Source organism: Balaenoptera borealis (assembly GCF_965194805.1).
Source record: "Balaenoptera borealis genome assembly, chromosome: 15".
NCBI lineage: Eukaryota > Metazoa > Chordata > Mammalia > Artiodactyla > Balaenopteridae > Balaenoptera > Balaenoptera borealis.
Window position 1 is genome coordinate 8,030,059 of NC_138871.1, and position 27,194 is coordinate 8,057,252.

Below are 27,194 nucleotides of genomic sequence, written 5' to 3' on the forward strand. Positions count from 1 at the left end.
GCCCGTTTAAAAAAATTGTGTGGTGGTGGTATTGAGTTTTTCAGAGTTCTTTGTGTATACTGGATACCATTCTTTTGTCAAATATATATTTTGGTGAATATTTTCTCCCAATCTGTGGAAGTCTATTCATGTTTTTGCCTTGTCTTGGCGAGCAGAAGTTCTTAATTTTGATGAAGTCTAATTTGTCAGTATTGCCTTTTATGACACTTGCTCTCCATGACCTGAGAAACCCTTGCTTACCCCCAAATCATAAAGATTTTCTTCTCTGAAAGCTTCATGTTTTAACTTGTGCATTAGGTCTGTGATCTGTCTCAAGTTAATTTTTGGTCATGTTAAAGTTCACTGTTTTTTATATAGATGTCATTTTCTCCCATAATCAGTTATTGAAACACTTTCCTTTCCCCATTGGATTGCTTTGGTGCTTTTGTTGAAAATCCAGTGACCCTATAAGTGTGGGTCTTTTTTCTGTTCTGTTCCATTAATCTGTGTGTTGATCCTTATGCAAATTCCTCACTATCTTGATTACTATAGCTTTGAAGTACTGAAGACAGGTAGGATTAAGTCCTCCTACTTTGTTCTTTTCAAGATTGCTTTAGATATTTTAGATCTTTTGCATTTCCATGTATATTTTAAAATTATTGCAATCATTTCTGCTATCTGGAATTGCTTCACAACAGCAACTGCTTCAACGGGGTGTTTTTTCTTTTCAATTACTGAGGAAATATTTGGTCACAATTTCTCACCTGTTTTGTTGGTATCAAGTGTAGCTTTTGTTGTTTTTGTTCATAGGTTTTGTTGAATCTCTCCTTTTTTTCTTATGTTTTTCTGTAGTTGCTGTGTTGGTTCCTTTTCTATGAATCATCATTGAAGGAGGGACAGAGTAGTGTACCAGACTAACTGTCTGTGTGTGTGTGTGTATGTGTTTTTTGTTGTTTTTTTTTTTCCTTGATCAGACCATGTCTTTGTAGCTGCCACAGAGTCGGGCTGCTTCCTGCAACTATAACTACTCTGCACGATTCTGCTCATTACCTCGGGTTATTGGAACCAAACTGGGTTCCTTTTGAGTTTGAGAATTTTGGTTATTAATTTTGGTCTTACTGAAAATGGAGTTTGTGGTTTCGTAACTGTTTCTCATTGGTGACTGTGTGTAATGTCAGTGCTGTGTTCCTGGGTGAACTCTGTATGAGTGGTTTAGTCTTTTCTGGTTAGACCCTTTAGTGGTGCTTTCAGCCAGGGCTTAGTTACCTGAATGCTTTGGAACTTTTTTCTACCCCAAAGCACCTGAGAAGTACAGTAGCCTCAGAAACAGTCGCCCTCTCTGTACTTATGTTTTCTCAAACTCTCATACTTACCTTTTTGTCATCTTTTTTAATAGAGGCAAAAGAACAGATTTCATTCTAAGTATTCTTTTACTCGTTGAACTAAAGTGAGGAAGGTACTGAAGGATATTAAAAATCTTTAAAAAAATCCATTAGACAGTGGATCGTGCCCTTAACTTGTAGTCTGGCATTACACAGGAATATTTTTTTCTGTACCCTTGTCTTTGTTTTTCCTTTTGAAAAAAATATTTATTAGCTATATATGCACATGACTAAGAGTCCAATAGTTCCTCAAGGTTAATTTGCTAAACAGCAGTCTCCTGTCTTCATTCTTCCTACCCCTACCCCCATTTTCCTTTCTTTCTCTTCCCCACTTGCTCCCCCAGTGAGATCTTTAAGGTCTTTCAGCTCCAGCTGGCTGGCCATCAGGTAAAGTAGAAAAACTTCTGGTGATACTATTCAGTTGATTATCATTTTTTTTGGATCTTGTCAAAGAACAAACTTTTAGTTTTATTAACTTCATCATTTCTCTATTTTTCATTATTTATTTAAATTTTTTTATTGAACTGTAGTTGAATTACAATGTGTTAATTACTGCTGTACAGCAAAGTGACTCAGTTATACATATATATACATTTTTTCATATTTTTTTCCATTATGGTTTATCAGAGGATATTGAATATAGTTTCCTGTGCTATATGGTAGGACCTTGTTGTTTATCATTTCTCTATTTTTCTATTTCATTAATTTCCACTCTTTACTGTTTGCTTCCTTCTGCTTACTCTTAGTTTGGTTTACTTTTCTTTTTCTAGGTTTTTAAGGTGAACGCTTAGATTATTGGTTGGAGAGTTTCTTTTCCTAATATAGGCAGTTTAAAGCTCTAAATCTCCCTTCTGAGTACCAGTTTAGCTGCTTCCCATAAATTTTGGTATGTCAAGTTTTAATTTTCATTCAGATCAAAATACTTTCTAAATCCCCTTGTAATTCTTTTACTCATGGTTTATTTAGAAATGTGTTGTTTAATTTTTATCTGTTTGTGTATTTCCCAAACTTCCTTCTCTTGTTTGATTTCTAATTCAGCTCCATTGTAGTCAGAGAACAAACTTTGCATGATTTCAGACCTTTTAAATTTATAAATACTTGTTTATGGACTTGTGTATGGTCTACCCTGATAAGGTTCCGTGTGGTTTAAAAAGAATGGAATCTGCTGTTGTCGAGAGGAGTGTTTTATAGATGCCTGTTAGGTCAAGTTGGTTGATAGTGTTGTTCAAGCCTTCTGCAGACTTGCTGATTATCTGTCTAGTTATTAGTTGTTTCTATTCTTGATTTTAAATCACAGATTACTGTCTTGGTGCTTCAGTAGTATTTTTGGCCTGTAATTGTTTTAGAAGGTATATTTTAAGATGTTTACTTATGCATTGGTTATAAATCACAGAAATGCCAGTCAAGAAGAAAAAAATATATATATATAAAAACATATACACACATATATATGTATGTGTATATATATAATATCCTGTAAAACTTGCTTGTAATTCAACAGATATTTACTGAAGCAGCAGTAAGTGTTAGGCATATCATCGAATAAAACAAAGCCTCTGCCCCATGAAACTTACATTGTAGAGAAGGACAGATAAAAAACAAATATATGATGTGTTAGATGGTAGAGAATGCTGTGGAGAATAAATCAGAGTAAACAAGAAAGGGAGTTCAGGGTTGCCAAGGGATGGTTTATTAGAGTGGTCAGGACATTCGGGCAGAGACCTGAAGGGTGCAAGAGTTGCACAGTCCAAGCAGACTAACAGCATGTGCCAAGGCCCTCAGGTGAGAGCATTGCTGGGCACATTTTGTGAAACAGCAAGGAGAGGCCTGTGTGGCTGGAGCAGAAAAGGTGAGGGGCTTAGCAGTAGGAGGTCGGCAGAGGAGGAGTAGGTTGGGCCAGATCACTGAGGACATTACAGGTCATCGTGAGAACTTTGCTTTTACCCTCAGTCAGGGAACTGTGGCAAAGTTTTTTTGTAAAGGGCCACATGACAAATATTTTAGGCTTTGCAGGCCATACAGTCTCTGTTGCAGCTGTTCAACTCTGCTGTTGTAGCCCCGAAAACACCAGAAACAATATGTAAATGAAAGGATGGGGTTGTGTTCCAATAAAATTTTACTTTATGAAAACAGGGAGTGGGTCTGTCTTGTGAACTGCTAATCTGGAAAGCCATTTGAGGGTTTCAAGTAGAGAAGACACTTTACTTACGTTTTTTTTTCTTTGAAGGCACTTTAAAAAACTTTATTTTGAAATAACTTAGATTTACAGAAAAGTTGCAGAAGTAATGCAGAGTATTCCCTTCACTGCTCTGATGTTAACAACTTATGTAGCCAAATAATCAAGACCAGGGAATGAACATTGATATAATACTATTAGCCAAACTGTAGACATTATTCACATTCCACATTTTTCCACCTAAGATCATTTGTCTCTTCCAGTGTACAATCCAAAATATCACACCACATTTAGTTGTTCTGATTCCTTAATTTCCTCCTATCTTTTTTTTTAAATTTATTTATTTATTTTTGGCTGTGTTGGGTCTTCGTTGCTGCACACGGGCTTTCTCTAGTTGCGGTGAGCGGGGGCTACTCTTTGTTGCGTTGCGCGGGCTTCTCATTGTGGTGGCTTCTTGTTGTGGAGCACAGGCTCTAGGCGTGCGGGCTTCAGTAGTTGTGGCACGTGGGCTCAGTAGTTGTGGCTCGCGGGCTCTAGAGCGCAGGCTCAGTAGTTGTGGTGCACGGGCTTAGTTGCTCCGCGGCATGTGGGATCTTCCCAGACCAGGGCTCAAACCCGTGTCCCCTGCATTGGCAGGCAGATTCTTAACCATTGTGCCACCCGGGAAGTCCAATTTCCTCCTATCTTTGACAGTTCCTCAGTCTTTTCTTGTGTTTCATGAACTCGGAGACTTTTCATGAGTACTAGTCAGTTATTTTGTGGAATGTCTCAATTTGGGTCTGTCTCATGTTTTCTCATGATTAGATTGCAGTTATGCATTTTTGGTATAGCTCACCTTTTAAAAGGATCACAGTGGCTGCTTTGGAAAGGGCAGAAGCGAGGAGGCTACTTAGAAAACTTGTAATAATCCAGGCTAGGCTTGGCGGTGGTGAGAAGTCATCAAACTAGGAACATATTTTGAACTGAATGGGTTCTGATCACAAAAGTTTGAGAACTGTTGCTGTAGCATCAGCTGACTGTTAGGAGAAGGAAAGGAAGAAAGACTATGAGAGATATATTGAAAATGAAGAAGTAGGTTTCTTTTTTTCTCTTGTGTGTCCTTTTAACTTCCGCTTTCTCACTCTTATCTTTGAACAGCTTGACTATTTTAGAAACTACAAGCTAACTGTGGTATTTGTTGGCCTTTGTTGGTACATCTGCACTGAATTTAAAGAACCTTAAAAACCAAGCACTAGGTGTACAGGAAAACCTTTTCCTTGGACCCCTAGGGAAACAAAATTTATTATGAGCTGCCAGCCCCATTCTGGCACAGGCCTGTCATTTTAGTCCTTTTGATTTGTCACTTGTACCCATTATCTTTCTGGAATTCTCATTGGTTCTTTATTATATAAAACTGACGTCTGCTACCAGCCATGATGGAGTTCATAAGGACTGGACTTACCTTCGTGCTATAAGCAACTAAAAAGCTAGACAAAATATACAATCCAGTTGTTCTCAGACAGTGGACAGCAGGATGTGATTCCCTGAGAGAGAGAAATGAGCACCACTATTGTCCCAACTTTCTGCCTGGAGATATTTCCAGATCACGTTGCAGGAAGGGGAATCCCGAAGAGAGCAGCTGGAAATTGCAGAACAGAGACGCTGCACAGAAGATGATGGTGCCTTTGAGTCTTTGTTGGATAGGGACCCACATACACAGGGTGAAGCTCCACAGGTTTGGAAAAAGGATGATCAGGGAGCTGTAACCTGACCATATCCCGTTGCTCACGTAGGATGAGGTTGACCAGCCGGAACGGTGAGCACCTGGTGATAACCCAGGACGTTCAGTGGAGACGCCCAAGGAAGTGGTCATCCTTGAAGTGGTTATTCTCAGCCCACCCCAGCAAAGCTTAGAGGCCTTTAAGGATCAACCGATCCACAGATAACTCCTGCTGGAATAAAGCTCAGCGCTTTCTGAAAGAAGACAACAAAATCAAGACACTCAGCACTGTCCATTTGTAATGTCCAGTATCAAATAAAAAATTGTTGTTGTTAGCCAGTATGCCAAGGAGCCCCCCAAAAAGCGACCCATAACTAGAAGAAAATTTAGCCACTAGGAACAAGGATGGGGAAGACTTGGAACAGAGCTATCAACCGAGTGATATAAAGCCATCAGAGGTTATTTAGAAGATAACCAGCAAAGGTGGTGGATATCATCCTTATTTTTATGGCCTATTTCCAGTGACCGCTTGGTGGCCTGTTTGGCTAATTCAGCCTTCCTGTCTCACCAGGACTGGTCTTTTCCAGTACAGCAGTGCAAGCCCAGCTTTCCCGCTCAGTATCGCATTGGGCAGCAGCCCCCAGTCTGTACATGTGTATAATAATAGCATATTATACCCTCTAAAATATATACAAAATAGAAAATTTTACGCTATGATCTATTCCAGTGGATTATCTTGCACATACCCTGTCTAAGGGCAGAGGCAAAGCCCTAATTAACATATCAATTAATTTACATTATTCCTTTTAGTATTTTCTGTTTATTTTTGTCGATTTGAATAGAAATATGTATCAGATTTGGGCTCAGATGTCAAATCTTCAGACTTTCTTTGACTATCCTGTGTAAATAGGTTGCTTGCTTTTCTCTATTATTGCATACTAGTTATATAGCACTTAATAAATATTCAGTTATAAATATATATATATATATAATTTTGGTTTTCTTTATGGACTGCATCTTCCACAAATTTTAAATTTCACAAGGCAGAGATCTTATCTATTTTATTTGCTAATCTAAACTCAGAGCTTGATGATACGGATACGATACGGATATAAATATCCCCGCTTATGGTGTAGACACCAAGTAAATATTTGTGGAATGAAATGATTGGAAAGAAGATAGTAAATTTACATATAAAGGACATTTTTAAAAATCAGTTTTTACCTTCAAGTTATTTAAAATTCAGTCCTTTTAATTTTATGTTCTTTTCTGATCTAGTGCTTAAAATTTCTTCCTTCTTTTTCATCTGGGTAACTGTTTTACAACTGGTAACTGTTAAAAGTTTCTGACATTTGTAACGTTTGTTTATCTTTCACAGGAGGTTGCCTCTAACTTTCTGTTTTATTCTTTGGGCCATTAGAAATAAATTTCTATAATTTATTTCTAGAAGTATCTTTTCACTCAGATTTCTATTTCACATATTTGTTCTTTGCAGTATTACTGAACACGACAGCTATAGCATATTCAAAAGTGATGTGTTATTTTATATATTGATTTTAATTGAAAGTTTCCCTGAAATTGTATGACTTTGTTACAGTTTCCTGACTGCCGTGACATTTGGCAAAGAATTATTTCTTTTCCATTTGGACTTTATAAATTATTGATTTAAAGTAAAGATTGGAATTTATTACTGTCATTTCATCTAATTTATACACCACTGGAAAAATTGATTCTTAAGCCAAGTGTATATGTTGATGAATTGTTACGTGTGTATGACTCTATGCTGATGAATTGGTGTCAGTATTAGTGACTTACTTGAACCTGCTTTTATGCTTCTTAAACTTTTCCTTATACATCCCTAAGAGAAGCCGCTTGACCCATAGTTCTGTATGCACAATCTGAAATACTTTTTTTTTACATTTAACTTTTTTCTATCTCTTAGTTTTTGTGTTTTTGATTATTTATTTATTTTTTTTTTGGGATTCATATAACATACAACTCACCTATTTAAAGTCAGAGTTCTGTAGCCACCATCTCAATCAATTTCTGGAAGATTTTCATCACCTCAAAGAGAAATTTCTGCACCCCTTAGCCATTACCCATTAATACTGCTCTCTCCCCAGCCCTAGACAACCACTAATCTACTTCCTGTCTCTATAGATTTTTAAAAAATACTGGACATTTTATATAAGTGCAATTATAAAATGTGTGGTCCTTTGTGACTGGCTTCTTTCACTTAGCATAGTGTTTTCAAGGTTCATTCATGTTGCAGTATGTATTAATAAATCTTTTAGTTTTAATTAAAAAATTTAATTTTACTTAACCGTGAAGAAGACTTGATTTCTTCGGGGGTGGGGGGAATGCTCTTTCTTCTTTCACTATGTATGTCTACTCTTTTTCCCACCTGTCCCAATCATTATCACTCACATACCCTAAGAATATACATATCTCATTTATAGATTCACGGATATATTCTCAGAATTGGAGGACAATATTACCTTTTTTTTTTTAAATATCTTTATTGGAGTATAACTGCTTTACAATGGTGTGTTAGTTTCTGCTTTATAACGAAGTGAATCAGTTATACATATACATACATCCCCATATCTCTTCCCTCTTGCGTCTCCCTCCCTATCCCAACCCTCTAGGTGGTCACAAAGCACTGAGCTGATCTCTCTGTGCTATGCGGCTGCTTCCCACTAGCTATTTTACATTTGGTAGTATATATAAGTCCATGCCACTCTCTCACTTCGTCCCAGCTTACACTTCCCCCTCCCTACGTCCTCAAGTCCATTCTCTACGTCTGCATCTTTATTCCTGTTCTGCCACTAGGTTCTTCAGAACTTTTTTTTTTTTTTAGATTCCATATATATGTGTTAGCATACGGTATTTGTTTTTCTCTTTCTGACTTACTTCACTCTGTATGACTCTAGGTCCATCCACCTCACTACAAATAACTCAATTTCGTTTCTTTTTATGGCTGAGTAATATTCCGTTGTATGTATGTGCTGCGTCTTCTTTGTCCATTCATCTGTTGATGTACACTTAGGTTGCTTCCATGTCCTGGCTATTGTAAATAGAGCTGCAATGAACATTGTGGTACATGACTCTTTTTGAATTATGGTTTTCTCAGGGTATATGCCGAGTAGTGGGATTGCTGGGTCGTATGGTAGTTCTATTTTTAGTTTTTTAAGGAACCTCCATACTGTTCTCCATAGTGGCTGTATCAATTTACATTCCCACCAACGCAAGAGCGTTCCCTTTTCTCCACACCCTCTCCAGCATTGATTGTTTGTAGATTTTTTGATGATGGCCATTCTGACCAGTGTGGGATGATATCTCATTGTAGTTTTGATTTGCGTTTCTGTAATGATTAATGATGTTGAGCATCCTTTCATGTGTTCGTTGGCAATCTGTATATCTTCTTTGGAGAAATGTCTATTTCGGTCTTCTGCCCATTTTGGGATTGGGTTGTTTGTTTTTTATGATATTGAGCTGCATGAGCTGCTTGTATATTTTAGAGATTAATCCTTTGTCAGTTGCTTCATTTGCAAATATTTTCTCCCATTCTGAGGGTTGTCTTTTCGTCTTGTTTATGCTTTCCTTCACTGTACAAAAGCTTTTAAGTTTCATTAGGTCCCATTTGTTTATTTTTGTGGTGCTGGGAAAACTGGACAGCTACACATAAAAGAATGAAATTAGAACACTTCCTAACACCATACACAAAGATAAATTGAATGGATTAAAGACCTAAATGTAAGGCCAGACACTATCAAACTCTTAGAGGAAAACATAGGCAGAACATTCTAGGACATAAATCACAGCAAGATCCTTTTTGACCCACCTCCTAGAGAAATGGAAATAAAAACAAAAATAGTACCTTTTAAAAAGTCTCCACAGACCTTTAAAAAAGATTGCAGGATTGTGACCGCCTGGGGGGGTGGGATGGGGAGGTTGGGAGGGAGGGAGATGCGGGAGGGAGGAGATATGGGGATATATGTATATGTATAGCTGATTCACTTTGTTATAAAGCAGAAACTAACACACCATTGTGAAGCAATTATACTTCAATAAAGAAAAAAAAAAAAGATTGCAGGAAAAAGCGTTGTTTTAATTTAAAGCAATGAAGCCCCCAATATCTCAGAGACTGCCTGTCTTATGGCCAACATATAAGAGTTGGGGAGAGGCAAGTAGAGGCCCAAATGGGGACAAAGACTGGCTTGGCTGTGTGTTTCTAGGCCAGTTACATGTTTACTTTCTTCAGAGGAGCCCCACGATCACTCCCTTGGCTGATACCAGGTAGGATCGCTTCTGGTATATAATGGTGACACCAATTACCGTCGCTTAAGTGAGTCTTTTGCTAGTTGCGTTAGTTAACATGCAACATAAGGATTATGTGTATTTTTAGATATGGATCACTTGCATTTCATAAATTTTATTATACATTACATAATAGATCTATGTTCACATAAACTTATTCTTCTTGGCCGCCCTCTTGGACAGCTTACTGGACAGGGAGCTGGTCTTGTTCATCTGTATTCCTGTTTCCTTGGATAGGCAAATCACTGGCTCTCAATAAATGCTTATCAAATTGAATTTCAGATCTTACTAAACTCATTAAAGGTTATATAAACCAGACTTGATTATGTTCTCTAAAATCATAGCCTGATGAATAGTAGGATGTGTTTGGGTTTATGTAGGGGAAGGACGGAGGGTTTTGAGCTGTGTGCTAGTTGTGTTTCCATAGTTCTTTAAGAGTTTGAAGGACATGGTCTTAATAAGTTGTCTCACTCCTACATCTTTAACGATAAAAATAGGAATTACTTTCAATTAACAGAAATTAAAGTTAAAATACTTTTCCAAAAAGTCTCCTCTAAAACAACTTTTTATAATTCAGTAGTTTTGTAATTTCCAGTGTTAAACCAAAAAAGATAAAGCTTATCTTCCTCAAGTATTAAGTGTTTTGGCAGTCTTTTATAACATAGATTGTACGAGATATATCGTTGATTCCTTCTAACAGTTGAGCATTTTAAGTTGTCACTGTAGTTAAAAATTGGTCAGGAGTATTGGCTCTCCACTTGTATATATAATTTAGAAGTTCACAGGTTTGATAAACGTTTTTTTCTGACTGATTAAAGTACTCTTGACTTGGGTTCTCATTATCAGCTTAATAATAAAATAATAACAATAATACAGAATAACACTGCTTTTTATTACATAGCTTTATCATGTAATGTCATAGTGTCTGAGGTATTATTTCCTCCCAACCCCCCCCCCCTGTTTTTCTTTAAATAGAATAGGAAACAGGCTCAGAGAGTGACTTTCTTTAGATTATACAGGCCAGTAGCTAGAGAGGCAAATCTGGAACCTGGGTTTTATGATTCCAAGTGGAAAAATCTTTCCCTATAGCATTCTGCATCTGTTATTTATTCACTACTTACAGTTTGGATGTTGCAGAAGAAGTAGAAATAGTTTCTGTGCTCAGTTTTTTCTACTGAATTGAACATAGACAATTGAAAACAATAAAAACTTAAGAATCTGCTTATTGTATTGGTTAGTACTCAGTGATATATAGCAGTGCAATACAGTAGAATATGGAAGTGCAAATCCCATAAGTTGTCTGAAAATTTCATGTTTTCAATGAATGTTTTAATCATTTATTTAATTTTCAGTTCAGAATTAAAAGTTAAATAAAATATAAAGATAAAAATATAAAAACATGAATGTTGGTATAATTGTTTTTTTCTCTCCCAGACAGATATTGATTATGTAAATGGTGTTGTAGCCAACCTGGAGAAAGAGTAAGTTCTTCTTAATTATGGAAATGAAAATATTCTAGTTACTATTATCTCTTGGCTTTTTGCTAAAAGAAAACACCTTCTTTTACAGTTCATTTTTTCTGTGGAGTTCAGTGTTCACTGGACCACCTATCATTGGTCTTTTATATTATCATAAAGTATGTGTGTATATATCAAGTTGTCTGATAGGATACATTGGTGTATTTCATTTTGGAAAAGACTTGAATGTCATATATATGTAACACTATCAAACAACAATCTTTAATCTTGAAGACAGTGAATAGAGAGTCATATGAGATCACTTAAATCTTTCACACTCTGTTTAGCAAGAAAAAAAATTTCTGCTGTCAGGGCAGCTAGTCAGGTAGCAGTTTCAAACCTCAGTGCTAAACTATGTCTAAAAATCTGCAAAGGTTTATTAACAGTTTATTGTGAGTAGGGCACATAGCAGGTAACAGATGGACAGCTTAGTAAGTTGCAGATACCATTAGTTTTTATAATATTGCCTTTGTAGTTTTAAGAGCAGTATCATGAAATTAGTCCTGATATGGGTTTCTTCATTGAAATGTATCTCTTGTTGCCCCCAAAAGACATATCTTTTACTTTAAAAAGAAAGACAAAAGAGAAGCAAAGGTCCTTGTTTAAGATACTGTGGCTCTACCTTTGTCTATCAGTATGCTAAAACCAGAGATTTTTTAAAATGTATTTTTATGTTATACATATAAGTTGATCGTTAAGATATAAAATCCCACAGAACTTAAATAACTCAGCCAACCTTTCTCATGATAGATTTTCTAAAGAAATCAGTTCTGGCTTGGTGGAAATAATATCACCTCCTGAAAGCTATTATCCTGACTTGACAAACTTAAAGGAGACATTTGGAGATTCTAAAGAAAGAATAAGGTAAGCCTGTGCACCCTTGAGTATAATAGGCAATAAATGTCATCCTTGTTTATCGAAGCTTAACTCATTTTAGGGTTGAGCTAATTAGTTGAGAGCTAATGACTTTTTGATTATTTTATTGGAAATTCTGTGGAGTTTCTGATGAGAGGTTGAATTTGGTAAACCTAATGAATTTTATAACCATGCTGCTCTGTGTTGTTATAACTTTTCTTAAGAGTATATTCAGTATAACTCAAAAGTTAGTCCAGATAGAAATCTCATGTCTCTATGTAACATAAATGAGAACAGATCCAATAAAAGTGATAAAAACAATAATACTCTTGTGCAGAACTGAATTGCAATAAAATCATTAGTCAATTGAATTTATTTATCTCTGAATCTCTAAAATTGAAAGAGTTAGAAACTTTCCTTGTGTTGTTATTAAAGACAAAGTAAGCTAAGAGATATTGGCATTATTTTGGGATTGCCTATAACCAGAAAAAAGGACAAAAACACTGTGTTGGGAAGAGATTTATTGTATTTCTTGAGTTGTTAATTTGTCACAAAAACAGATATGTCCCTATAATTGGTTAATTATCTCTCAATAAATATAATGTTATTTTAAAAATTTAAGATTGAATTTGTTTGAAAAAAAACTCTGGATAGACTCATTAAATTCATATCAGCTTGTAAGGTATTTTTCTGGAGAAGTTTACTTAGTGGTTCAAAGCTTTTATTTTATTGTGTGCTTTTTTTTTTAAACTGGCTTTTAGAAAAGCCACTTCTCTTATTCACATTGGTCAGTGTGTTTCTGTAGACTGCCAAGAATTCACCAAAAGGACCTAATATTGTAAATTTCAATATGATGTTTTGGGTTTTTAAAGCATTTTTACCTGTATGTGAAGCACTGGTTCCTAGAGACATTAAGATATTACTGGAAAAGGGGGCTGTGGTCAAGAAAATTTGGAAAATATTGGATTAAAAACTTTTTTTCAAGAAATGTATTTACTGCTGAATGTTTCAATGCCTCTAATATACTAATACGTCTCTAGAAGAGGAATATGTGTCCTTCCCAAACTTACTTGACATTAGACTCCTTTTTTCCTCAGGACGCCTTGAGGATTAGTGTTTTTGAGCATATATTTCGATAAAGCCTTCATTAGAGAAGAGTGAATTCTCATTCACTCTCTCCTAAGTGGATAAATCCTGTATGTGTGATATCCATCCATCTATTTATCTACCTATCTATCTGATACATAACTATACATTGTGTATATAATATCGTATATACAATATGTGATGTATATATTGCATATATGTATATATTATACAATATTTTATATATTATAAAATATTATACATCTAACCTTATTTTGCTAACTTTGAGTCTGATTCCTAACTTATTTTTATTTATTTTTTGGCTGCGTTGGGTCTTCGTCGCTGCGCACAGACTTTCTCTAGTTGTGGCGAGCGGGGGCTACTCTTCGTTGCGGTGGGCGATCTTCTCATTGCACTGGCTTCTCTTGTTGCGGAGCACGGGCTCTAGGCGTGTGGGCCTCAGTAGTTATGGCACGCAGGCTCAGTAGTTGTGGCTCTCGGGCTCTAGAGTGCGGGCTCAGTAGTTGTGGCACATGGGCTTAGTTGCTCAGCGGCATATGGGATCTTCCCGGGCCAGGGATAAAACCCGTGTCCCCTGCATTGGCAGGTGGATTCTTAACCACCGTGCCACCAGGGAAGTCCCTAACTTTTTTTGAAAATTTTTATTTCAGATGGAGAACAAAGCAAAACCTCGATTATTGTTTTCTAATGATGTATGCTCAGGAAAAGGGCACATATTACATCCAGGTAAGTGTGTGTTTGGTTTTTTTTTCCACACTTTTAAAGAAAAAGTAATATGAAGGGTATATTTTCATTAAAACGAAATTTTGAAAGCATAAACCCTCTAAAATATATAAGATCATAACAGTATGCCAGAGCAGAAGGGTTGATCATGTCACTGAGAACATGGGCTCTGCAGCTCTACTCGCTGGTTTAGCTCATAATTATTTTGGTGGTCTTATGGTAAATAGTTGTTTTGTGCGCTTCAGTACATTTTCATTTGTACTGAAGATAATAAAGCTGACATTTAGTTCTAATGGTGCAACTTTTAGCAGCATGGCTAAAACAGTAAGTCCATCATGATACGGGTTTTAAGTTAGCCAGGTAGGCAACACCTTAAGTAATTCTAGGAAGCTCTTGTTTCTTTCAAACCTCATTCTCCATTTAATACTTAAGCTTAAAAAAAAAAAATACTTAAGCTTAAATTTCACCACTGGAATTTCACTTCTTTAACCAAACGTCTTTATCCCTTGTTCAAAATGCAAATACCCCTGAGAGGTATATGGCACGCGAAGCCTGTCAATTATTTTTTTTTCCAGTATAAAAAGTTTATTAGATCCTCTCCTGGGTGGATGTTTGGATGAGAGTGGCAAGAAGCAGCCCTGGTCCCTGAACAGGAAGGACATGATTAAGCAGCTGTTGGCAGGGGCTGGGGAGGGAAAGAAAGAAGAAAAGAGGCTGGCATCACATGGGAAGGTGGGCAGTCTTGAGGGCAGACTTTGTCTCCTTTGACATTGTACCTCGGGCCAGCTGCATTCAAGTGTGCGTGAACCCTTCCTTGGTTCACAGGATGGAAAATGGAAAAGATGATAGAGTGCGACATTGTCTATAACAGGATCCAACAGGTGTGCATATAAAAAACCACAATATCCTAGATACAGGTAGTACGTTTCCTCTAAATACATTAGAGAAGTCTGATTTTAGTTTTAAGATAATAATTTCACAGAATTTTATTTTAATGTATACCAAATATTATGGTAGTTGAACCTTGCTCTTTGTTCTAGGGCCAATATATAAATATTTACATTATGATCAAGAACTTTATAGAGAGAATTTAAAAGTGTAGCTATATCACTTTTAAAATTTGTTTCCAATTTTCTTCCAAGGGAAGAATTAATGGAACCTTAAAGCTTTTGGGGGGAGTGTAGGAAAAGTTAATATTTAAAAATTGAGGAAAGGATGGGGGTTAAGAAAGAGGATGGTAAGGAAAACTTCCCCTAAGCAGGGTCAATATATGATATATTATAACAATAACAGCTGCTATGAACTAACATTTATTGCATACTTACCACGTGTCAGGCATTGTTCTTTAAAATTTGTTTTTCACATATTAACTCATTTAATAGAACCCTTTTTATAACAGGAGTGTACTGTACATACTGTCTTAAAGCCTGTTTTGCTGTCATTTAACATACTGTAGACACCTTTATATGCCAGTAATTATAGATTGCTATAATTTTTAATTGCTTCTTGAAGTACCATTATTCAGCTATCACGATGATCTTATTGCTGGTCATTAAGATTGCTACCAGCTTTTCAGCTCTTTCACATATGGATCCACCGGACATTCTTAAAATTACCCTATTTGCCCAAAAATTATGCCTCAGAAAAGAGGGAGTTGCTTTACCTTCAGGTCTTTACATAATGTATAGAATTCCCTCAGTGAGTTCAATATGATGTACAAAGTATTGTAATCCAGACTTCATAATTATCCCAGGGATATGACTTCAAGATTGCATATGTTGGGGGTGTATCCAACCCAAGACTTTTTTTAAAAAATTTATTTTATTTATTTATTTATTTATTGTGGCTGTGTTGGGTCTTTGTTGCTGCGCGCAGGCTTTCTCTAGTTGCAGCAAGCGGGGGCTGCTCTTCGTTGCGGTGCACGGGCTTCTCACTGCAGTGGCTTCTCTTGTTGCGGAGCACGGGCTCTAGGTGTGCAGGCTTCAGTAGTTGTGGCTCACGGGCTCTAGAGCACAGATTCAGTAGTTGTGGCGTGTGGGCTTAGTTGCTCCATGGCATGTGGAATCTTCCCGGACCAGAGCTCGAACCCGTGTCCCCTGCATTGGCAGGCGGATTCTTAACCACTGCGCCACCAGGGAAATCCCCTACCCAAGACTTTTAAAGAGTACTTTTAAAAAGGCAATAGAGGGAATTCCCTAGCGGTCCAGTGATTAGGACTTCATGCTTTCACTGCCGAGGGTGCAGGTTCAATCCCTGGTTGGGGAACTAAGATCCCTCAAGCCAAGCAGCGCGGCCAAAAAAAAAAAAAAAGCCAGTAGAAACAGCGGTTACTCTGTGGTCATCACAGATGTACATCTAAAGGGAAAAGAAAATGTCAGCTGCCCTAGTGTTTTGCTTGTGGCTTGTAATGAAGTTTCCCATTACAGCAGCACACCCGGCTCCATAAAGTGCTATATCACAAATGACTTGGACTTGAAGACAGTCTTCTAGAAAACTGTTTGATGATGCAAACACTTCATAGGTGGTACTGCATAGTTCTTCCTTTATAACATAGTGATGTACTTTGTTGTCAGGTTGTCCCACTTTTAGTGACGCTGAGATTTAATCAGTGGGTGTAGGGTTGTCGATCTCATCTCTCCTTTATTAAACAGCTCCCCAGCAGCCATTCGTCCTGTGGTTTCAGTTTTCATTGATTATTTTCCCCCAGATCGCTTATGTCATTAGAGGTTGCCAACTGGTAATTCTCTAATTCTAAGAATTGTAATGTTCTTATAAATAGAGTTCTTCTATAAAGGACTCTCCCTTCTTAACCATTTGGTTATCTTGAAAAATAGTTCACAAAGGAAGGGAAGAATAAATGCTTGATTCTTTCTCTTTGTTAATTTTTATAGTTGATACCATAGCAATCTCCAGTGGTGACCATTTTTAGAGTATTGTTATGAACTCATGGATTTTTAAAAAGAGATATGGTTTGCCTCAATCTTTGCAAGCATTATTCATATTGATGCTTGTATTGGCCCATCATAAGCCAGTGGGAATCTCTTCAAATTGGCTCTTGTATTCTTTTTTTTTTTTTTTATAAATTTATTTATTTATTTATATTTATTTTTGGCTGTGTTGGGTCTTCGTTTCTGTGCGAGGGCTTTCTCCAGTTGTGGCAAGTGGGGGCCACTCTTCATCGCGGTGCGCGGGCCTCTCACAGTCACGGCCTCTCTCTTTGCGGAGCACAGGCTCCAGACGCGCAGGCTCAGTAGTTGTGGCTCACGGGCTTAATCGCTCCGCGGCATGTGGGATCTTCCCAGACCAGGGCTCGAACCCGTGTTTCCTGCATTGGCAGGCAGATTCTTAACCACTGCGCCACCAGGGAAGCCCTACATATATTTCTTTTCTCTTACATTGAAAGTCTTGGTTTTAGTAAAAATTATCTAAATAACATAATTCTTTTATTCTATAGTATACCTAGAATGGTTTCAAAATAACAATACCAATATCACTACTAACAGTTAGACTACTAAATGCAATTAAAATTTTTTCGTCCTTTTTTCCTCCCTAAGAGTATATCCTGATACAGATATATAGTCAAAATTCTGTGTTTGAAAGTCACTCGACAAAATTCTTCATACTGTGTGACCACACTGACAACCTGATATGAAACTAGGTTCATTTGTTTCCATTTGTATTCAGTTTTTAGGATTTTTTTTCCTTTTTAGTTGTAAAAAAACATAACATTCCCAAATCAAAAGTTATATAAAACAAGATATATTTACAGAAGTCTCCTTTTTATCCCTGTCCCCTTCCCGTGTTTTCTCCCTCTCCCATGGGTAACCACCATTAGTTTTTGGTTTCTCCTTGTACATTTAAAATATTGGAGCAAAAATGTAAATATAATATTCCACCTCTTTCAAATACTACAGTTGCATACTGTAAAAGCAATATTTTACATCTTGTATTTTAACTTCTCTCTATAAACTAGCGACTACTAATGGGATATATGTTAGATTTTTCAAAAAGTGGCTCTTGCCATGATAAAACATTGATGTCAGAGAAGAACATATATTCACTAAAAGACCTGTACGTGCAGGTTCATAGCAGCTTCATTCATAATAGCAAACCCTGGAAACAACCCATATATTCTTCAGCAGGTGACTGGTTAAACAAACTGTGGTGCATTCGTACCGTGGAGTACCAAATAATGAAAAGACATGAACTATGATACACGACATCTTGGATCTCAGGGGAATTATGCTCAGTTTAAAAAGCCAGTCTTTATATAGCATTCTTTTTTTTTATTTAATTAATTAATTAATTAATTAATTAAATTTTTGGTTGCGTTGGGTCTTCATTGCTGTGCGTGGGCTTTCTCTAGTTGCGGTGAGCAGGGGCTACTCTTCGTTGTGGTGTGCGGGCTTCTCATTGCGGTGGCTTCTCTCGTTGCGGAGCACGGGCTCTAGGCGCGCGGGCTTCAGTAGTTGTGGCTCGTGGGCTCTAGAGCGCGTGGGCTCAGTAGTTGTGGCGCACGAGCTTAGTTGCTCCGCGGCATGTGGGATGTTCCCGGACCAGGGCTGGAACCTGTGTCCCCTGCATTGGCAGGCAGATTCCTAACCACTGTGCCACCAGGGAGGTCCCTATATAGCATTCTTGAAATGACAAAATTATGGAGATGGAGAACACTCTTGGTTACCAGCGGCTAGGAAGGGGGGAGAGGAGGAAGGTGGCTGAGGATGTCAAGGGTAGCATGAGAGTCCCTGTGACGGAACTGATCTGTGTCCTAGCTCTACTGGTGCTCCTGCACATGTACACGTGTTAAGATTGCATGGAGCTAAACACACAGACGCACAACTACACACAGCTGAGTGCATGTAAAACTGGTGAAATTAGAATAACGTGGTTGAATTGTATCAGAGTCAATTTCCTGGTAGTGATATTGTGCTGTAATTATATTGGAGGATATATATTGCGGGTATGTTGGGTCTCTGTATTATTTTTTATAGCTGCATATGAATCTACAGTTATCTTTAAAAGTTTTATAAAAAGTGAAGTTGTTTGATGAGGTGTGAGAGTGGAACAAAGCAATTTTTCTAATTGAATATAAAAAATGTAAATTTTCTGTGGTAACCAAATTTAGTGTACTAAATTTTAAGTAGGCATTTAATTATTTCACCTACACTTCTGTATATTTAAATCAGTCCCAAGCTTGTTTTTGTTTTTTTTTTTAAATTGGGGTATAGTTGCTTTACAATGTTGTGTTAGCTTCTGCTATACAACGAAGTGAATCAACTATATGTGTACATATATTCCCTCCCTCTTGGACTTCCCTCCCACACTCCCCCATCCCACCCATCTAGGTCACCACAGAGCACCAAACTGAGCTCCCTGTGCTATATAGCAGATTCCCACTAGCTATCTGTTTTACACATGGTATATATGTCAATCCCAATCTCCCAATTCATCCCATCCCCGCTCCCCCCCCACCCCGTGTCCACACGTGTGTTCCCTACGTCTGCGTCTCTATTCCAAGCTTGTTTTTTAATCTACTTATTGGAAAAACTTGGAAGTACCTTGTACCGGGGGTCATCTTTCCTTTGGGCGTCCACAGCCAATGTTTGCGTGTGAGTGTGGGCATCTCTTCTTTGGGAAAGCAAGGTTAGGTGCCAGCGGGGCTTTGTGCTTTGTCTGGTTTTCCCTCTGGCTTCCCTACAAGCTCTGAGGGTGTAAAACTTGTCTTTTCTGTTCACTGGTGGGTTCCCAGGGTTTAGTACTGTGTCTGGAACATAATCAAAGCTCAGTAAATATTGGGTGAGTCAAAATCGTACCTTTCCAAATATTGCTACTGTTTCTTCACAGATAGGAAGAAAGCTTATAGGACTTAAACACATGAAAAAAATCTAAATACTAAAATAAGTGAAAATTACTTGCAGATAACTAGAAATGATAATGTGTCATTAAGAAAAGGAAGCATTTTCTTAGGATATTAAAATCATCAGTGGAAAAGAATATTAAAAAATAATGTATATATGTAAAAAAAAATCATCTTATGACTTTAAAATTTTATGAAAGGAGATTTGGGGAGGAAGTCTGCAGATACTCATGATCCCTGGTCTCTGTCAACTCCCTGTTGAACTGGTAAACATTCCAGTAACACATGTGGTGATGGCAGAGCACATGGGGTTAACTGGCACTCTTGAGTTGCTACAGCTTCTTAAGTATTTTGAAGATGTCTTTTAAAATATAAAAAGACAGCTTTTAGGAACCCATCCCACAGAAATGAATAGCACTGATATGAAGTGTAAGCATTGTTTGCATTGACAAAGAATGAGAAACAACCAGGGTGTCTGCCTGTGAGCAGGTGAATGATTTGTCCATCGATCCCAGGGAATAGTATGAATCTGCTAGAGAGAATGCTTTAAATATATACTTTTTAACCTGGAAAGATATTCATGATATATTAAGAGAAAAAAGCCAGTTTCATAATGTGATCCCTTTTTAATAAAAATGTAAAGGTGGTGGGAACCTTGAGGTAGGTATGGGTCTACCTGTGCTGTATGCCCATATTGAAGGTGTCCAGTGGGTGCACACCCAACCTTGAACATTGGTCACTTCTACTAGCACGGTGGAGGGCAGAGAAGGAGAGCTGCTAGCTATTTTCTTTTTTTGACTTGTTACATGTATTATGTAAAAAGCAAAAAAAAAAAAAAAATTAAAAGGCCTTTAAAATTCTTTTCCTTTGAAAAGAAAACAGGATAGTGTGAAATCATGTTGGGAGCCATAAAAGGACCAAAAGGAGTAATTCATGGAGTGGTTTTGTTATTTCCCATGGTAAGGGAGTGGTTTTGTTGACTTGCTATGTGCATCTGCCATTTTATTTTCCTTGCTTTCTTTTAATAAAATGTATTTTTATTTTAGTTATTTTTTATAATTTTTCCTTTTTGTTTTATCATTATTATTATTATTATATATTTTTTGGCAGCACCATGTGGCATGTGGGATCTTAGTTCCCCGACCAGGGATGGAACCCGTGCCCCCTGCATTGGGAGCATGGAGTCTTAACCACTGGACTTCCAGGAAAGTCCTGAAATTTATTTTTATATTTTCATCATTTTTGACCATTGTTTCCTTGATTGTCATTATAAAAGTGTGCTTGAGTTTTTCCATAGTAAAGAATGTCCTCTTTAGATCTTCCTTCTCTTTCTGATTTATTAATATGATTGTTCAACTTTCTTTAGCTTGAAGATGATATTATTGTCAAACAGAATTACTTTAACACCATAAAAAATTTTGCACTTCAACTTTCTTCTGAGGAATGGATGATACTTGAGTTCTCCCAGCTGGGCTTCATTGGTAAGAAAAGTTTTAGATTTATTTACTTTTCAGAAATAACTGTGACTTAGAATCTTAGACTATTTTTTTTTTTTTTTACCTTAAAGTTGTCTTTTTTCCTCTGGAAATGGATTGCTTTTGAGAAAATTTAATTTCGGTAAACTTCTGTGTATAAAATGTTGAAAGTCAACCCAAAACGGTATTTGGAGCGTTCTAAGATGGTAATATTTACTCTGGAGCTGTGCAAGGCAGCCCTACTGGCTTTTCATGTCCACAGAGAGCCAACCACTGTCCTGGGGAGCATGTCTCGTTCCTTCTTCTCAGACACTTCAAGTTCCTGTTTTAAAGCCCAGAGCTTTTGCAAGATTGGGATTCTTTTAAGAAGAGTCCTGCACTAGTGGTTTTCTAATAGGAATTCCTGGTATTTGACATAGTACATGAAGTTCTTGTTCAGTCATTAATTTGTATTCATGTGTTGCTTTCATGGACTAGTAAGGGTACTTATTTTTAACGTTTTTTTTCATTAAAATTCCTAAAGTATCCAACTAGAGAGAATATGTTTAAAGTTGAAGGTTGAAGGAAATTTATAGGTCTTAAAAAACACCCCAGAGTGTAACATTTCACTTCCTCTAATGCTTTAAATCTGTAAGTATTAGAGGCTGGGGCTTTGATCTTGTTGATCATTTATCTCAAAACTTAATTTAAGACTCAAAAAACATCTTTATTTGTGAAGGTTTCAGTGAAGACAAAATCAGGAGTCCTTGTTTTTTGCTTTTATTGATTTAGTTAATTTTTTTTTTTACTTAAACCTCTTAAGTTCCTTTTTTATGGGAAGAATGAATTTTAATAAGACATGAAGGAAAAATCTCCAGCTTGCTTCTTGAATCCTTTGAACTAGTAGTTGTATGATAGATTTTGTAATGGAGAAAGTTAGGAGTTCAGTACCTACTTCTGTTTATACTCAGGTGACAACTAAACTTAGCTAAAGCAAGTTTGTTTTTGATAAGAGGTGGGGAAATTATTGATAATGATTTATAGGTGAAAGCACAAGCTTTAGTGTATTTGTTGTACGGATTTCACTCATTTAAGCCATTTTGATGCTTGGCTTCTTTATTACAGTTACTGATTGGGAATATCTTTTCAGGTAAAATGTTTCAAGCGCCAGACCTCACTCTAATTGTGGAATTCATATTTATGTTCTATAAGGAGAAACCCATTGATTGGCTCTTGGACCATATTCTGTGGGTGAAAGTCTGCAACCCTGAAAAAGATGCAGTAAGTTAATTTCTTATGTGAGTGGAAGAGGCTTCTTTTATGTTTTTAGTGAAAGTGATGACTCTTAGGGAACCAGATGTTGTAAATGAACAGTTAAATAGGTAGCTGAAAGAAAACAGTGTTTCCACTTACCAGTGTAAGTGCTTGCCTTCTTTCTAGAACTACAAGAAGTTCCTGTTCTGGAGGGACTTTTAAGTCAGTGAAGCGCACCTTTCTTTAAATTGCTGATGAATGTTTATTGTGTCTTGAGGCTGTGGTGTTTCCTTGCTGTTGGCCATATCTGTCCTGTGGCGGTGGGGGAGGGTGGGGGTGGGGTTGTTTTGGTTTTCTTCACATCCTCTGTCAGCTTTCTTTTTTCAAATACTTTGGGGACAATATCGGACCCCAGCACACCTGGATATAAGGAATAGAATGGAAGTCATGTTTTATACCAAAACAATGACAAGTCAAAAGTGTGCCTTTTTTGTATTGTGTTACTTGTAAGAAGCCAATGTTCATGCTGATATGCTGGCCTTTGGGATGTTGGTGACAGGTAAGTAAGTAAACAATGATTTTTGCTTGGACTATTCAAATATTAAGTTATCTCCATTGAAATCTTATTGTAAAAGGTAAATTAATATGTTCTTCTTGTCTAATTTGAATTGTATCTCTGGAAAATTTTTTTAAATTATTGGCTGTAAGCATAAAATATGAATGTACACATTCTTAAAAGTGAATGAGTCACTTTGACATGTAATAACAAGGAAATCTTTATTATACGCGTATGTCATTATAGTGTTGACCTATTTGCACAAATATTTAATTTGATTTCCTGACCTTATATTCCCTAGAACAGTTTGATCATCCTATCTGCCAGTTAGTTTTTAGGGCACCCTCTTCAGGTGTCCATAAGCTATTGCTTTCTCTCTCTCTCTTTTAAAAATAACCACTTTCTTAGAGCAAATCACGGTGTGTAGCGAAATAGCAGAGTACCAGCTTTCCAACAATGACTGAACATATAAATCGATTCGATCAACTCATTTTTATGATGTAAGCCCTTACCTGTATTTTCTTTGTGATTTACAGGTATTTTTATTGTAGGACACAGAACAATTCACGTCATCTTTACATTTGTACAACACACTTGCCTTTAATTGGTCCTGTGCAGTTTTATCTAATATGGTGGTTAGGTTCTTTTTTTTTTTAAACTTTATTTATTTATTTATTTATTTATGGCTGTGTTGGGTCTTCGTTTCTGTGCAAGGGCTTTCTCTAGTTGTGGCGAGCGGGGGCCACTCTTCATCGCGGTGCGCGGGCCTCTCACTGTCGCGGCCTCTCTTGTTGCGGAGCACAGGCTCCAGACGCGCAGGCTCAGTAGTTGTGGCTCACGGGCCTAGGTTGCTCCGTGGCACGTGGGATCTTCCCAGACCAGGGCTCGAACCCGTGTCCCCTGCATTGGCAGGCAGACTCTCAACCACTGCGCCACCAGGGAAGCCCAGTGGTTAGGTTCTTAAGTGAGCTTGTGAGGTGAAAATCTCTGAAAGTAAAAATTAAAACCATGAAGACACATTCTTTCACCCTTCTTTCTATGGCCCGTAATTTTTCAGCTGCTTCCACTAGGATGTCATGGAAGCTGTCACCACATACTTGCTGGCTCCAGAATCACATCCCTTTGACAGTGGTCTGGGAGACCCTTCCATTCACACTTATTTCACTGAGCATAATACCCTCAAGGTTCATCCATGTTGTTGCAAATGGAAAGATTTCATCTTCTATATGTTTGAGTAGTATTCCTGTGTGTCTGTGTGTGTGTGTCTGTGTGTGTGTGTGTGTGTGTACACAGCACATCTTTATCGATTCATCTGTTGATGGGTACTTAGGTTGTTTCCATATCGTGGCTATTGTAAATAATGTTGTGATGAACATAGGGGTACATGTATCTTTTCTGATTAGTGTTTTCGTGTTCTTTGGATAAATACCCAGAAGTGGGATTGCTGGGTCATATATGGTACTTCCTAGTTTTTTGAGGAATCTCCATACTGTTTTCCACAGTGGCTGTACCAGTTTACATTCCCACCAATAGTACCAAGCAAAAACAAACACGTAGTTACAAGAACAGAGTAGTGGTTACCAGAGGGGATGGGGCAGGGGCTGAGTGCGGGGGTGAAATGGGTAAAGGGGGTCAACTGTATGGTGAAGAATGGAAACTGACTTGGTGGTGAGAACACTGTAGTGTATACAGAAGTAGAAGTATAATGTTGTGTATTTGGAACTTATATAATGTTATAAACCAATGTTACTTTAAAAAAAAAAAAAAGCATTCACACATTCTTCCAAAGGTGTATGGACCTGCTTTGACTCTTCGGGCCCGAATGTGTCATTCCTTGCCTGTGTGTTGAGTGGCGGGCTCGGTCTCAGGCACTGCAGCTTCTCCTCCTCTCTCCCCTCCACCATCCCACCTCCCCTCTCCTCCCTCCTCCCACCTCCCCTCTCCTCCCTCCTCCCCTGTCCTCTCCCTCCCTTACCTTCCCTCTCCTTCCACTTGAGTGTTTTATTTGTGTAAATAAAGTATACAATTTCATCTCTACTCTCCTGTTAGCAATAACGCTAATGAAGTTAAACCTCTTGAGAAAAATTTGGCATTTTCACACCCAGGAAATAACTGGAGGTCTTTCAAAGTGGAAATGTCTTATACATTTGTCTTCTTCAGTATGTTCTTGGCCCAAAGCTTATAAAAGTCATTGAAAATGGAAAGGGTTTATAAAAGCATGACAAGGTAGCCGTGGCTGTCCTGAAGCACTGAGCTAATGAATGCGCGAGAGCCCTGCCGGGGCCGTAGGTCCTACACGCCATGATCACACGAGAGCTGGTTATAATCGAAAATCTGGGCCATGGGGCACTTAGAGCTGAAACATAGGTGTCCCCCAACTGTGCTGAGCTGGATTTGTCTGTTTTGATGTTGTTTCCTTGCTTGTGGTCCACTTACTGCCTCACATTTTCAGATTGCTTTCATGCAACAAAATGTGCTTTTTCTTATCTGCAAATTCTTCATTATATTATCCACTTAAAGGTATTTTGTGTATTTGAACCAAACCTCTAGAGTTTGTGCATTTTAACATTAAAAGTCAAATCTATATTGACCTATTTTGAAAGGTGGTTGAAATTAACTCCTTAACTCTTCCCTTGGAAGTGCTTATTTTTAATTTCCGCATCGTGTCTGTTTATCAAGTAGGTAGCAAATCTATTAATGCCTCAAAGAGGACCCTAAAAAAACATGATTTGGAATTATGAGATGAAGTTGGATTTTCTTTTCAATATTTACCCTTCTAAAGGGCTTCTCATCTTTCAGAGGAGGACAAGATTTCACTTTATAATGTAACACTAACGTTCCCGTTTAATATTTAGAAACATTGTGATCGACAGAAAGCAAATCTGCGGATCCGCTTCAGACCTTCCCTTTTCCAACATGTGGGTCTGCATTCTTCACTAACAGGAAAAATTCAGAAACTCACGGTTGGTGATTTAATTTTTTCTCATGCACAGACAATTTGTTATCTACTGTATAATCCTTGTTCTTCTTAAGTATAAATGAGCCGTATGTTGTTAATATGTCTTTCCTCCTAGGATAAAGATTACATGAAACCATTACTTCTTAAAATCCATGTAAACCCCCCTGCAGAGGTATCTACTTCTCTGAAGGTCTACCAAGGACATACACTGGAGAAAACTTATATGGGGGAGGATTTCTTCTGGGCTATAACTCCAGTAGCTGGAGACTACATCCTGTTTAAATTTGACAAGCCAGTCAATGTGGAAAGGTAGGTCATTATTGAAATATAATTTGGTCTTACAATTCAGACCTCTTATTCATAATGTGATTTATGATGGAATTTTTGGTGTATATAACATATGTGAGCAGTCAATGAGTCCTAAATGTTGGATTATAAAGTACATTTTGTGTAACTCAGTAACAGTATGGGTATGTTGCTTACAGATATAATATCAGCATTTAGTATGTTTGATAAATTCTATTGGTATTTCTGAATGTATATTTAGTATAGATTTTTAATACTTTTATGTAGAACTCTCCCTCAGAATCCCAAATTAGTTTTCACGTCCTTATCCTAGAATATCCCTTAAGATTTGACTGTGAGCTAGTGGATGGCCCAGCAATTTGGTTCAAATGATAAATTTGACAGACTATGACTATTCCTATTCAGTGCTTTTGTAAGTGCTGGAAGTGCAAGTGCTTTTAGTACACCATGGAGGAATTTAAAACCCTTTTATGTGTTTCAGCATTTCTGTTCACTTTACAAAATTTGGGACTTTTTCTCCCCATTTTTTACTTAACAGTCACAATTCCTTCAATCTTTCCTCAGTTTTGGGTATGTTCCCCACACTGTCTGTGGCATACTTCCCTGTAATCCCCAGAATGTGATGTTATGTGTTCTTCTTTGAAGGCCATTTGGTTTTTAGAATCTGCCAAAAATAATTTGGAATAATTCTGTTTAAGGTGGTCAAAAACAATGCATAGCTACATGAAATGCTATTAATTTTCTTTTGTTACTCTAAACTGATTCTAAAGAGGAATTTAAGTGTAAAAATGTTATAAGCAATGGGAAGATCACTGGCAAGACATATTAGAATACTTTTGAGTAATATTTTGCACCTATATGAGTATATAATATTGGTTTTGTTGTTACTTAATGCTCATTTTTATACTGTGTAGTGGAGCTCTGCCCTGTGAGGTATTGTTCACCACACTTGAGTCCTCATAGAATTAGAAATAGCACTCTTCTTTCACCTCAACAAGAATAGCCTCAAACCACATTTATGGGTTTATTTTCAGAAAATAAAAATAATTC

At 37.3% G+C, this 27,194-nt stretch overlaps 1 protein-coding gene across 3 annotated transcripts in view; it reads left to right on the plus strand.

The window, feature by feature from the left end:
* MGAT4A (alpha-1,3-mannosyl-glycoprotein 4-beta-N-acetylglucosaminyltransferase A) overlaps window positions 1-27,194 on the plus strand; it is a 117,903-nt gene that overhangs the window by 75,341 nt on the left and 15,368 nt on the right. For all 3 annotated transcript variants that reach the window (XM_082356175.1, XM_082356174.1, XM_082356176.1), the window contains exons 6-12: window positions 10,991-11,037; window positions 11,824-11,937; window positions 13,686-13,761; window positions 20,982-21,096; window positions 22,220-22,350; window positions 25,735-25,842; window positions 25,954-26,147. In XM_082356175.1, coding sequence (XP_082212301.1) covers window positions 10,991-11,037; window positions 11,824-11,937; window positions 13,686-13,761; window positions 20,982-21,096; window positions 22,220-22,350; window positions 25,735-25,842; window positions 25,954-26,147 — 785 coding nt within the window. The remainder of the gene's footprint in view (window positions 1-10,990; window positions 11,038-11,823; window positions 11,938-13,685; window positions 13,762-20,981; window positions 21,097-22,219; window positions 22,351-25,734; window positions 25,843-25,953; window positions 26,148-27,194) is intronic.